General features: G+C 41.9%; 1 protein-coding gene and 1 long non-coding RNA gene across 2 annotated transcripts; both read left to right on the top strand.

Annotated features, from left to right (window-relative positions):
* Window positions 1–313: 313 nt before the first annotated feature.
* On the top strand, window positions 314–3356 carry LOC105532064. The gene is made up of 4 exons (XR_001004906.1): window positions 314–357; window positions 752–871; window positions 963–1086; window positions 3294–3356. It is a non-coding gene; the product is annotated as an uncharacterized LOC105532064 (long non-coding RNA).
* A 2643-nt stretch (window positions 3357–5999) lies between these two features.
* On the top strand, window positions 6000–11879 carry TMEM252 (transmembrane protein 252). The gene is made up of 2 exons (XM_011970142.1): window positions 6000–6342; window positions 9405–11879. Exons 1-2 carry the CDS (start codon window positions 6065–6067, stop codon window positions 9637–9639), a joined length of 513 nt encoding a protein of 170 aa, XP_011825532.1. The 5' UTR covers window positions 6000–6064; the 3' UTR covers window positions 9640–11879.
* The last annotated feature ends 547 nt before the right edge of the window (window positions 11880–12426 follow it).

Here is a 12426-nt window from a genome sequence, read left to right as displayed (position 1 = left end):
ATGAAATCAGGCAGGGCTGACATCTCTTGCTACGCATATGCGCACCTTCCCTACCTCCCACAAAGCCTCACTTCCTAAACCAAAGTGACCTTCTGAAATCTGGCCAGTCTGCCTCAGCTCTTGGCCCCATGGCCCTCCTATGCAACAACTTCTACACACCATTAGTTTCCTTCCAAAGTCCCCACCAACTTCTCATTCACAGCAATACTCTTCCTGTTTTCAAAACAAGGGTATTGGCCCATGTGCCTGGTAAACGGAAACTAGAGTGCATAGGCCTGTGAGACGTTCCAAGGCATTTGTGTATTGCACAGGAGAGTTTGAAAGAAGGGTGAGGTTTGGGGGGCTCTGATGTGCAAGGTAAGGCACTCAGTGTTCAGAACAATCCTCATGGGTCTGTCATGCTCAAAGGAACAGTATTGAAAGAGTGATTATGGTTTAAGATGATTTGACTGTCAACCCAATAACATGTTGTTGCTTACTGCCATGTCAGACACTTCCGCTGATTGGTGAATTTTTAAGAGGAAGAATAATAAGCAAATAAACTAGTTTAAAAGCAAGGGATCATTTCCTTGGTGGATCTCTTGAGAAGGAGATGGAAACAGTGATGGGGGACTTTGGCTTGGCCTCCACTGGGTCCCAGAACTTTTCTCTCTCTAGAGGTGTGAGCCATACTCCTCCAGCGTATCCATTTTCCCATCAGTTCCATACTGTGTGTGAACTTCGGTGAATCATCAGTCTCTCTCTTCTGCAGTGTTCCCACCTTTAAATGGCCCCTTACTCTCATAATCAGTGCTGAGTAGTGGCAAGGGGGAGAAAGTGGAAAAGTTGGCATGGGAAAGAAGGCAGATCCAGAAGATAGGATACAGCTCAGGTAAAGGGCCAAAGGCTCCTGAAATGACTCTTTAAGGCAACTTCTTAGTGTTCGACTGCCTCTTTATTACATTCTTTTTATTTTGCCCCAGCCCTGAAAATGGGGCCTGATTTTCTCTTCTGTTATCACAACTGCTCTTCTGCTTGGGTTTCTTCTACACCTTCAAGATGGCTGAAGAACAAGATGCTTTCTCTCCATGTCTGTGCTGTTTCACTGTGAGTAAATAAAGCAAGTGTACATCTACTTTCATTTCCTTTTCAAAAATGTTATTACTGCTAGTGAGTGTGGGGAAAGAGGGTATACTGCAACATAAATAGGAGGGAAACTGCAAGTAATAAAAATTGTTTAAAGTTACAAGTAATTGGTTTTAGTGACTCTTGGTCATTTTTGAGGCACAAAAGGGGAATAATGCTTATACAGCAGTGAGCCATGTGGTTTAGAACTGAAGCGGAAAGAAGACATTCATGCAACCAACAATCATGTGAAAAAAGCTCAACATCACTGATTATTAGAGAAATGCAAATCAAAACCACAATGATAGACTATCTAACACCAGTCAGAATGGCTATTGTTAAAAGTCAAAAAATAACAGACGCTGGCAAGGTTGTAGAGAAAAAGGAATGCTTATACATTGTTGGTGGGAGTGTAAATTAGTTCAGCCATTGTGGAGGACAGTGTGGTGATTCCTCAAAGACCTGAAGACAGAAATGCCATTCAGTCCAGCAATCCCATTGCTGGATATATACCCAAGGGAGTATAAATCATTCTATCATAAAGACACATGCACACATATGTTCATTGCAGCACTATTCACAATAGCAAAGACATGGAATCAACCTAAATGCCCATCAATAATAGGCTGGATAAAGAAAATGTGGTACATATACACCATGGAATACTATGGAACCATAAGAAAGAACAAGATCATGTCCTTTGTATGGATATGGATGGAGCTGGAGGCCATTATCATCAAACTAACACAGGAACAGAAAACATATTTACTGCATGTTCTCATTTATAAGTGGGAGCTAAGTGATCAAAACACATGGACACAAAGAAGGGACCAACAGACACTGGGTCCTATTGGAGGGTGGAGGGTGGGAGGAGGGAGAAGATCAGGAAAAATAACTAATGGGTACTAGGTTTAATACCTGGGTGATTAAATAATCTGTCCAACAAACCCCCATGACACAAGTTTACCTATATAACGAACCTGCACATGTACCTCTGAACTTCAAAGTTAAAAAAGTGGGCACGTACCCGATATAGATATAGCTTAATATATAATCTCCATATATGTATGACTACACTCATAGCACATATTACAAAGCACACAAAAAGTAAAGATCAAATATTTTCAGAAAAAAGAAAGTATGCACAACAATGACAACCTTCATAATAACTCTTCATAATAACACATGATAACAGTGTCTTTTGCTTACAGTACGATGTTGGTTTTGTGTTATTACTGTAAAGTACAGTGGTGGTTTACTTACATTTGCAGACTAGAACGGTCTCAAGATGCTATGATGCTCAATTGTGTTAACCAGTTTATAATAAGTCAACCTAAGATTGATGATGGCAAATGAATTTCCAGGTATCCAGATAAATTTGAGGGTGAAGTGTAGTTCCTAAAAACTATGCTGATCTCTGTTTTTATCTGCAGTGTTGTGTGTTATTTGACAATGAGAGGGAACACACTATCTTTTCAACCTAATTTTTCTTGTAATTAAAATTACCATTTTAAGCATTGGTAATTTCTTACCAGCAAGTAAAGTTTTCTTTTTTTTGTTTGTTTGAGACGGAGTCTCGTCTGTCGCCCAGGCTAGAGTGCCCTGGTGCGATCTCGGCTCACTGCAAGCTCCGGGTCCCAGGTCCGCGCCATTCTCCTGCCTCAACCTCCCAAGTAGCTAGGACTGCCCATCACCACGCCCGGCTAATTTTTTGTATTTTTAGTAGAGATGGGGTTTCGCCGTGTTAGCCAGGATGGTCTCGATCTCCTGACGTCGTGATCCACCCGCCTCGGCCTCCCAAAGTGCTGGGATTACAGGCCTGAGCCACCGCGCCCCGCCGCGAGTGAAGTTTTAATTACTCATAATAAAGTTTTATGATGGGCAAAAAGAGGAACTGAAGCAGAGTCAAGTTAAAAAAATTGCAATTATTTAGTAATGTATATTTAATAATAAACATAAACATACAAAATAACCTCAGCAGTATTTCTCTTTCTTTTGCCTTTTAAATTTGTTTATTTACTTTTATTTGTACAGATTTAGGAGGTATTTCAGGTACAGTTTTATTACACAGATAGACTGTGTAGTGTTCATTAGTATTTCTTAGTCATTTTGAAGGAGAAATATGGCTCCCTGTGATACTTCATATTTCCATATTGATTTTTTTTCCTTTTCTCATCTACCTCCCACAGATGCTGCAAATGTTCCCAGCCCTTTCCCCTTGATGCCCAAAATAAATTCCTCAAATACCCTGAGCCCAGGAACTATTCTTAATTTCACGTAAATTTTATGTAAAGGGACTGAGTCTTTCCATCCCCCTGCCACTTCCTGGATTTTGCTCTTCCATACCTAATTTCTCACCAAAAACACACCACGACCACCACCACCACCACCACCACCACCACCACCACCACACTGCTGTGGAATGACAGGAGCCTCCTCAAAGGGCATTGGAGGGGAAGGAACCGTCTGGCAAACTAGAAGGCAATGGTTCTAGTGTACTTTATTGGCATGAAGGAGGAAAAACTATAGAGAAACTTATTTGCTCATATGTTCATGTGATCACAAGAATGAGGCCTGGCCTGTCATAACCCCAGTCTAATTTCTGCCTCCATTTTTGTCTAAAACAGAGAAGCCCAGCTGTCTGATGGGCAGTTCCCATTGAGAGTACTCTTCCTCCATCACCTGATTCCTAACATTATGCTGGGACTTTACCATTTACCTGTTCCTGGGACCCAACTCCTAATGCAGACATTTCAGCTGGGGGTCCTGGGTCTTCCACAGATTTTTGGAATGATGACAGCATTGATAATAACAATATTGGTGAGGGTGATTACAGATAACCTTCATAGGGCACTCTCTGGGCCAGGTACTGTGATAAATACTTAGCACTGATTGTCTCCTCTGATTTTCAAAGTCTTAAGATAATTTTTTTAGTTATCTACTACTGCCTAAAATATTGCCACAAAACTTAGCATATTTTAAAAATATACATTTTTTAAACTTTTGACCTCTTTTATTTGTTAAAATAGTCACATCCACATAACATGAAATGATTTGATCATAATGCATTCGTTGATTATGGCTCTTGCCATCTTGTGGCATCTAGGATCCTGGCTGAAACATCTTATCTCACAGCTTCTGTGGGTCAGGAATCCGAGTATGACTTACCTGGGTCCTCTACTTCAGGGTCACTTAGTCAAGGTGATGCTTGGGAGTAGAGTCATCTCAAGGCTCAGCGGGACGAGGATTCGATTCCAAGTTCACGTGGTCATTGACAGGATGCAGTTCCTTATGGGCTGATGGACTAAGGGCCTCAGTTCTTCACTGACTGTTGGCCAGAAACTGCCCTCAATTCCTTGCCTCATGGGCCTCTCCAATATGGCAGCTTCCTTCTTCAAAGGGTGCAAGCCAAGAGGGCAATAGAGAGAGTCTGCTAGAAAGATGAAAACCACAATCTTGGGTAGCCTCCATGGAAGTAACTTCCTAACACCTTTACCATATTCTATTGATTAAAATCAAGTCACTAGGTCCAGCCTACACTCAGGGGAGAGGATTACTTACACAAAGACATGAATATCAGGAGGTGGGATCCTTAGGGATCATCTTAGAAATCTTCTATCTCATGGTTTAGAGGAGGGAATAAGAGCTGTTTTAAGATTACAAAGACAATATCAAGACTAGAAGATCAAGGTAGTTCAAGGTTAAAATTGAAGCTAATAAAGGTAAGGGCTAAGGGTTGGAATGGAGAAGTGCCTTATATAGTTTTTGATCCATAGTGTCTTCCTAATATCCATGTCTCCCAGCCCTAACATGAAGGTAGAGCTAAGGAGATGGTGGGTATGAGACTAAAGGTTATATGAGGGATTACTAGGTCATGGCACAAAAAACTGCTTCTCTCATTGGGAAAGTAAATGGAAAACAATGGTAATTGAGTAGTGGAGTGGAACAGCCGCAAAGAGGAACTGAAGCTATCTTGAGTAAAAGCAACCCAGGGTTCCTATGGGTTTTGGCAGAGACATGCCACAGTATCAAATAAAAAAGGGCAGAGCCGGGGCATACACCAAGTCTGAAATAAGCTATCCACAATCAAAGACAGTCAAGCTAAAGAAAACAAATTCCAGCCAGGAAACAGAAGGCTGGCGTTGGAAAGATTTTTTGAGGCAATGCTACGTAGAGCAGAGGTGTGGAGGAGAGGACAGGGAACATTTTTAGCAGCATCCTCTAAAATGAATTATATTTCATATGTACTTTTTGAAGGGGGAAAGATTGCAGGAATTACAGGCCCCAAATCCCCCCAAATTCCCGAGGCTCTGACTGTTATAGTCCTTCTCTCCAGCACTCTCCTTCCCCTCCCACTCAAGCTCTTCATCTTGTCAACAGAGCAGGAATCGCGGAGTTCACATTCTGAACTTTTGTCTTGGAATTATTCCAGTATCATAGTGTGGGGGCAATAAGTGGGGATTCGTTGAGGGAGGCAAGACAAACATGTTAACAACCTTGAGGAAATGCCTTTTTAGTACAGAGAAAGGGAGAAGGAATCAGGAAGGGATTTCTTACCAAACCACAAAGAAGATCGTTCTTTAAAGAATGCTAACTTCTCCAGCTTTTAGTGGGGAATTGCCCTCCATGGGGATTAAGAGACCAGTGCCTTTTAATCAAAGGAGGGCCAAACTGGGAACAGCTGAGTGTCCCACCCAACTCTTAGGAGCAAAACAGCTACACGAAGCCACTCCTTCCTGCAGTATACAATGCTGTTTTTTGGCTGATTCTCTGAGGATATCACAGTTACTTTCAATGGTTAATGAATAGCTTCTAAGTGCCTGTTTCATTTAATTGTCCAAAGGCCAGTGGGTCCCAGAGCGTATAAAGCTGCAAGCTGGCTAATGAGCTCATTCTCTTGGAGCAAGCGGGGAAGCAGAGGAGCGGCAGGGTCAGGGTGCTGGGTTCCTGAGGTGCAAGGATGCAGAACAGAACTGGCCTCGTTCTCTGTGCTCTTGCCCTCCTGATGGGTTTCCTGATGGTCTGCCTGGGGGCCTTCTTCATTTCCTGGGACTCCATATTCAACTGTCAGGGGAGCCTGATTGCGGCCTATTTGCTTCTGCCTCTGGGGTTTGTGATCCTTCTGAGTGGAATTTTCTGGAGCAACTACCGCCAGGTGACGGAACGCAAAGGAGTGTTGAGGCATGTGCTTGGACAACACCTTGCTCATGGGGCCCTGCCCCTGGCCACAGTGGACAGGTACTTGCTGACAAGCAGAGGGACCAAGGAGGGCTGAGATGGTCTGAGCTGTGTTAAGATCTGAGTAATTTCTGATCCTACTATGGAGCGACTTGCATGTCCCATGGGCTGTCTAGAACCAAAGCTTTATTGTCAGGGAATTACTCTGGGGTTGTTATTAGGAAGAATGGTGTCACCTTTGGGGGAAAACCATGATATAGGGGCAACTCATCTCAGAGAAACCCTACCACCACCCCCAGTGAAAACCCACCTAAGCCAATTTAGAAACCCAGGCTCGTTTGTTTTATCATGGCAGCTGTCATTAATTAGTGGCAGGTGATGGTTTGTTACTTCCCATAACCAGGTTCTAAGGTTCTAAGGAAAGCAAGTCGCAGACCAAATTCTGCCACACAACAAATGAGGAAACCAACATAAAATGAGTCCTGGAATCTCTGTGAGCTCAGAGAAGTCCCGGTTTACTCTCCTTTTAGGTGTTGTGATCTCATCTTGCGTAAAACATTCCTTCAGGGTAAGGTGATAATATTCTAGAGGTAAGATTCATTCTATCTCGCCACCTCACACCTTAGGATAGTTATCATCAAAATACAAAACCAAACAGCAAGTGTTGTTGAGGATGTCAAGAAACTGGAATCCTGTGCATTGCTGGTGGGAATGTTAAAATGGGGCAACCACTGTGGAAAACAGTGTGGAGATTCCTCTATACATTAAATATAGAATTATCATTTTATCCAGCAATTCTACATTCTGAGTTTATACACAAAAGAACTGAAAGCAGGGATTCAAATGGATGTTTGTACACCAATGCTTGTAGCAACATTTATTCACAATAACCCAAAGGTGGAGACAGCCCAAATGTCCATCAATGGGTGAGTAGATAAACAAAATGTGGTATACACTTGCAATGGAATATTAGCCTTCAAAAGGAAGGAAATCCTGGCACATGCCACCACTTGGATGAACTTGAAAACATTATGCTAAGTGAAACAAGTCAGGCACAAAGGACAAATATTATGTGATTCCACTTATATGAGTACCTAGCGTAGTCAAATTCGTAGACACAGAAAGTAGAACAGTGGTTCCAGGGGCTGGTGGAAGGAGAGATTGGGGACTTATTGTTTAACGAGTAGAGAGTTTTAAGGTGATGGTTGTAGAGCAACATGAGTATATTTAGTGCCACAGAACTATACACTTAAGAACAGTAAATTTTATGTTATATATATTTTACCACAAAAAGAAAAAAGATTAAGTTAATCTTATGGTCAGCATCAGGCAACAAGAAACCTCCTAATTCTTGGCTAGCCACAGGACCATTTAGGGATAACACCCTAGCCATCATTCTCAAGATACAGGCTACAAGACTATAAATTATTTTGCCCTCTTTGTGCAAGAGTAGAAAATATCTAAAATATTTTAGCTACTCTACGTATCTTGAATACAAGTAATCTTACCCATGAAGATCCACTTTCAGCATCCTTTATGCTACTTAATAAGATAAGTATCAAAACCAAAACTTATTTACAGTGTTATACTAACCAGCAGAGTTTCTGGGTTTGATTAAAAATTGTGATAAATGAAGTGATTGTAGAAGATGCCTCTAGAGTGATAATTTCCTTTTGTATAAATGTTAGAGGACTACCTCTGGAGTGTGAATTTCTGATACATGTAACTGATTGCCTTTAGGATATAGCTCAAATGGACTAACACATGCATAATATTACAGTATGCCAAAATGTTTGAAAGTCAATTATGGACATCGTTACACCCCCATTTTACTGCCTCTTCTCGCTGCATATAATTAGATGCTCATCCCACACAGAATGGCTAGCAAGTCAGCCTGGGAAGTCACATTTCTCCAAAGCATTTGCACTCAAAATGGATACCCAGGTTGAGATATCAAAGCAAATGGGTCTCCAGTGATGGAATTCAGGGAACTGGGAATGTGGATGGCAGTTGAAGGAGGGTGGGGTTGGGAGAGGTAGCTGGGATTTGGGGTAGGAAGCAGTCATCCTGGAACCTTTCAAATCACTCCAGGGAACAGCTCACCTTTCTGTGTAAAATGCCTTTACACATGTGCCCCATGACTCAGCCTTGGCTATTCTAAGCGAAGGCTGAGATTTATGCCTTACAGTAGACAACTTCTTCAGCGACTGGCTTTGGGCCTGGTAACATTTGGAATGGAGTTGTGGCTACAAATGGCAGTCCCTGTTCTGTTGTGGTTACACACCATAAACACTCCCTGTAGGCACTGGAAGGATGGCTCTATAAATACACAACTCAGCTGAGCTCACCGGTCTCTCTTCCTCTCCTCTCCCCCTCTCCCAGATTCATTCATGATGGAGAAGCCAGGTGGATTTAGCAATTAGCAATGCTGGGCAAGATGGCCAAGAGTACATCAGCCCCCGAACGAATGGCTGCTTTAGCCTACTGTCATAGAAAGGGTTGCAATTGAAATCTGCATAAAGTTGTCAGTTGGTATCATGTGAGAAATGAGTATGCTTGTATGTTTTCTTTGAAACTTGCTACTGAGTCTTGAAAGGGTGTTAGGATAGAGATGGGGCATCTAGTATAGTTCAGGGATCAGCACAAAGTTGGTTTTCATTCATTATTTTGTTGACTGTGATGATCAGAGAAAGTGAGTGCAATTGGGGGGATGATGCCATGTGAGAAAGGGAGCAAGGATGTGAATGGAATGGACTAAGTACTCGGTAGAGAGAAGTTCCCTTTCCAAAGCCCCCACCTCCTCTACTGTTGACAAGGATCTCACACTGAATGGCCCTATTTCCATGAGTGAATGAGCAATAGAGAAGGAATGGCTTGGCATAACCCACTGGGAAAAAAATATGACTAGAGGCAGGCATCCTGTGGCTGATAAAAAGGTTCTTTTGGAAGAGCAGCACATTTTTAAAAAACTGGTGATGCCAGGAAGAGGTACATCTGTTTCAAAAATCCATGTTTCTTAACAGTTTAGCTTTGCACAATTTGAGCTGAGAGAGGCAGCCGTCTGCCTCTTTGGCATTAATGCCTAAATAACGCATGCATGTTTGTGCTGTTTTGTCCCCTAGGCCAGACTTTTACCCTCCAGCTTATGAAGAGAGCCTTGAGGTGGAAAAGCAGAACTGTCCTGCAGAGAGAGAGGCCTCTGGCATTCCTCCACCTCTATATACAGAGACGGGCCTAGAATTCCAGGATGGAAATGACTCCCACCCAGAGGCCCCACCATCTTATAGAGAGTCCATAGCCGGCCTGGTGGTGACAGCAACCTTAGAGGATGCCCAGAGGCAAGGCCAAGAGTGCTGAGGCAGAGAAAGCTCTCCAGCACTCATGATGCTGCCGCTGTGGGGAGCAGCTACTGATGATAAAGGCAAACGAGGGACTGTGGAAGGAAAAGCCACACCAGAGACCCCACACGAGAGCTTGGGGAGGGGATGACAGCCCTGAATTCCAGACATAATTGACCATGCCAGGGCAGGGCAGGCCAGGGGCCCTGGAAGGGTGTGGCCAACACCAAGCAGACATTTCAGAGGATTCACACTAATCCTAACCCCGGCAGGCCTTGGGTCTCCAAAGGTGTTACTCTGAGAGCTCTGCTTACAGAGATTCTTTCTGCTTCTACTCAATTTCCCTCCCACCACCTCATCTCCAGCCAGGGAGGAATAGATGCTGGTTGTCAGGACAGCCACATGCCTTCCTGTTCTATATCACCTAGTAACCTCAAAGGGAAGGTTTGTTATTTAATTTATGGGTTGTTCAGCCTTTGGTGTTATTAGCTTGTTTGCTAGTTGCCTCCAGCTGACCATACAACCAGAGTGAGGCAGTACTTCACATCCTGGGACATATGCCCTTGGAACCCATGAATGTTATTTTGTATTATTTTATTTTCATGATGTGTATTTTTTCTATGTAAAAGGAAAATGACTGTAATATTTGCCTTCAAGATGGTTCAAACACAAAATGTTAAATGAGCTGTTTTTTAAAAAGAGGTCCTTATACAAACAGACGTGATAAGATTGCTTATAGACCCAAATGGAATAGACAGAATAGTTAATTCATAATACATGGAATTCCGGGTATAGGGTGGAATTTGTACTGGCCATGGATGATATTATACCACTTGATATAAATCTTATAAAGTTTAAAAAATATTTATATGTAATTCAAAGAATCCCCTTATAAATCTCTAAAATTTGAAAGAAAAGAAACTCTAATGGTGTATGTTCATTATCAACAGAAATTTCTTGTGTCTCAAGATACAGATCTTGACTTTTAGACTCAGGACATTCATTTTTCAATCTGATGGTTTCTCTTCAACTTTATTGTATTTTATTGTTTTGTGTTTTAAATACAAGAGGACAAGTCTGGTTGCAGGGTGGTAGAAAGAGGTGCAGCCTGATGCTTTTGAACTTGGGCCAAGGATCTTCATCTCTCCGGCCTCAGTTTTCTCCTCTATCAAGTGAGGCATTCATGCTGGCTTCACAGGTGTGGAATGCCTGTTATATGGCAGGCTCTGTGCCATGAGCTTCTCATGCATGTTAGCCCTCATTCCATCTTTAAGAGATAGGCACTATGATTATTCCCATTTTACAAGTGCGTAAAACTGAGATTTTGAGAAGCTAAGAAACTTTTCTAACAACACAATGACTTCTAGGAGGGTGAAGAAGGGTCCCTAGAGGGACATGGGAGGACTGGCTTACTTCATACTTGTGAGCTAGGTAGCCCTGTCTAACTTCTCTCCTTCTAGGAGACAGTTTGGATTTCTCTCTCCCTTCAGAAAATGGGCTGTAACAGAAAGTGGAGCCCCAGGGTTGCTGCAATATCTTAAAGCCCTTGGAGAAGAGGCAGAGATTGCTTTAGGGTTAATCGGCTTCTTTTAAAATATGCAAAATGTCCTCCAGGTTTTCTGCCTAGAAACTGGTCCCTCGCCTCATAGCATAGTTTCCCCCTGATCGTTACATGGATGATGAAGAATGATTCACAATGGAGACAGCCCTTGGTGAATGGGCACAGGAAGGGCTTTAGACAGTCGGTGAGAAGGATGTAGATCATTCAAAGAGGAAGAGGGTGGTCAAGATGGGATGGAGCCTCCTTTGTGGGCTCCTCTTCTCCATCATTGCTGAGTGCATAGATAAAGTGTATCCTGACAAATGCAAAAGAAGCTTCATAAAAGGAAATCCTTGTCCATGAAGCATGAATTTGGGAATCTGTTATTTAAATCCTTGGCATTGAGGGCATAAAAATATGAAGGTCACTCATGGTTGTCCAATAAGGAAGTGATCATTTATTAGTAATGTAATTTATTATTCCTCTCTTGTCATCTCTTTCTATCCCTCTACTAAGAGAGTTAGCCTGAAATTCTCCCTGGTGGTCTGAGCACATTCACTGACTTGAACAAGCACCATCATTGGTCTTTTCTCCAGAGTTTGCATTTGTAATAGATGGTTTTTCCAACTACTGGTAGTCAAGTGAAACAAATGTTGATTTTGGTTTACATAAGAAACAGTTTTAATCTATTTACTGCAATAAATTTTGTGCTTATATTTTTCTTGTGCTATTTTTTTTGCATCAGAAAAAAAATCAATAAAAGATCATAGTTCAAAGTATTATTCTCTGGTTAAACTAACAGTGTCAGAATGAGTTGATCTTTCTGCAAACCCAAACATTATTGAACTCTAACTATTGATCTGGAAAATAACCTGGGTGTGTCTTTTTGAAAATAAAATGCTAATAGTTATTTGTTGATTTAAGCATATATACTCTGAATCATGTGTCAAGAACAAGGGTAGAACAAAGCAAATTCTACATTTGAGAGACCCAGCAATTAAAATCCACTGGACAAATCAGACAAAAGTATCTGATTGCGGTTCATAATACTATATTAGTCATCCCCTAGATGATTCACTCAAGATAAATAGATACTGCCTCTGCTCTTCCTTCTCAGGTTTATAAAATTAATGGTCATGGACTGGAAACCACAGTTCCATGAATGACAGGGAGAGCACTTGCAACATAAGAAAGTGAAAAGAGAAAAATCCCTACTACAAGTCTTTGCTCATTCTCTTCTCTCAATTGTGGATGGTAGGTTCACAT

Source organism: Mandrillus leucophaeus, unplaced genomic scaffold, assembly GCF_000951045.1.
Source record: "Mandrillus leucophaeus isolate KB7577 unplaced genomic scaffold, Mleu.le_1.0 Scaffold93, whole genome shotgun sequence".
NCBI lineage: Eukaryota > Metazoa > Chordata > Mammalia > Primates > Cercopithecidae > Mandrillus > Mandrillus leucophaeus.
This window is presented reverse-complemented; position numbering and strand designations above follow the sequence as displayed.

Bases quoted from the DNA above. Each gene is read 5' to 3' on its own strand.
- TMEM252 (XM_011970142.1), top strand. From the start codon at position 6,065: ATGCAGAACAGAACTGGCCTCGTTCTCTGTGCTCTTGCCCTCCTGATG. The intron at 6,343-9,404 runs GTACTTGCTGAC...TTTGTCCCCTAG, and splicing joins CCCCTGGCCACAGTGGACAG to GCCAGACTTTTACCCTCCAG.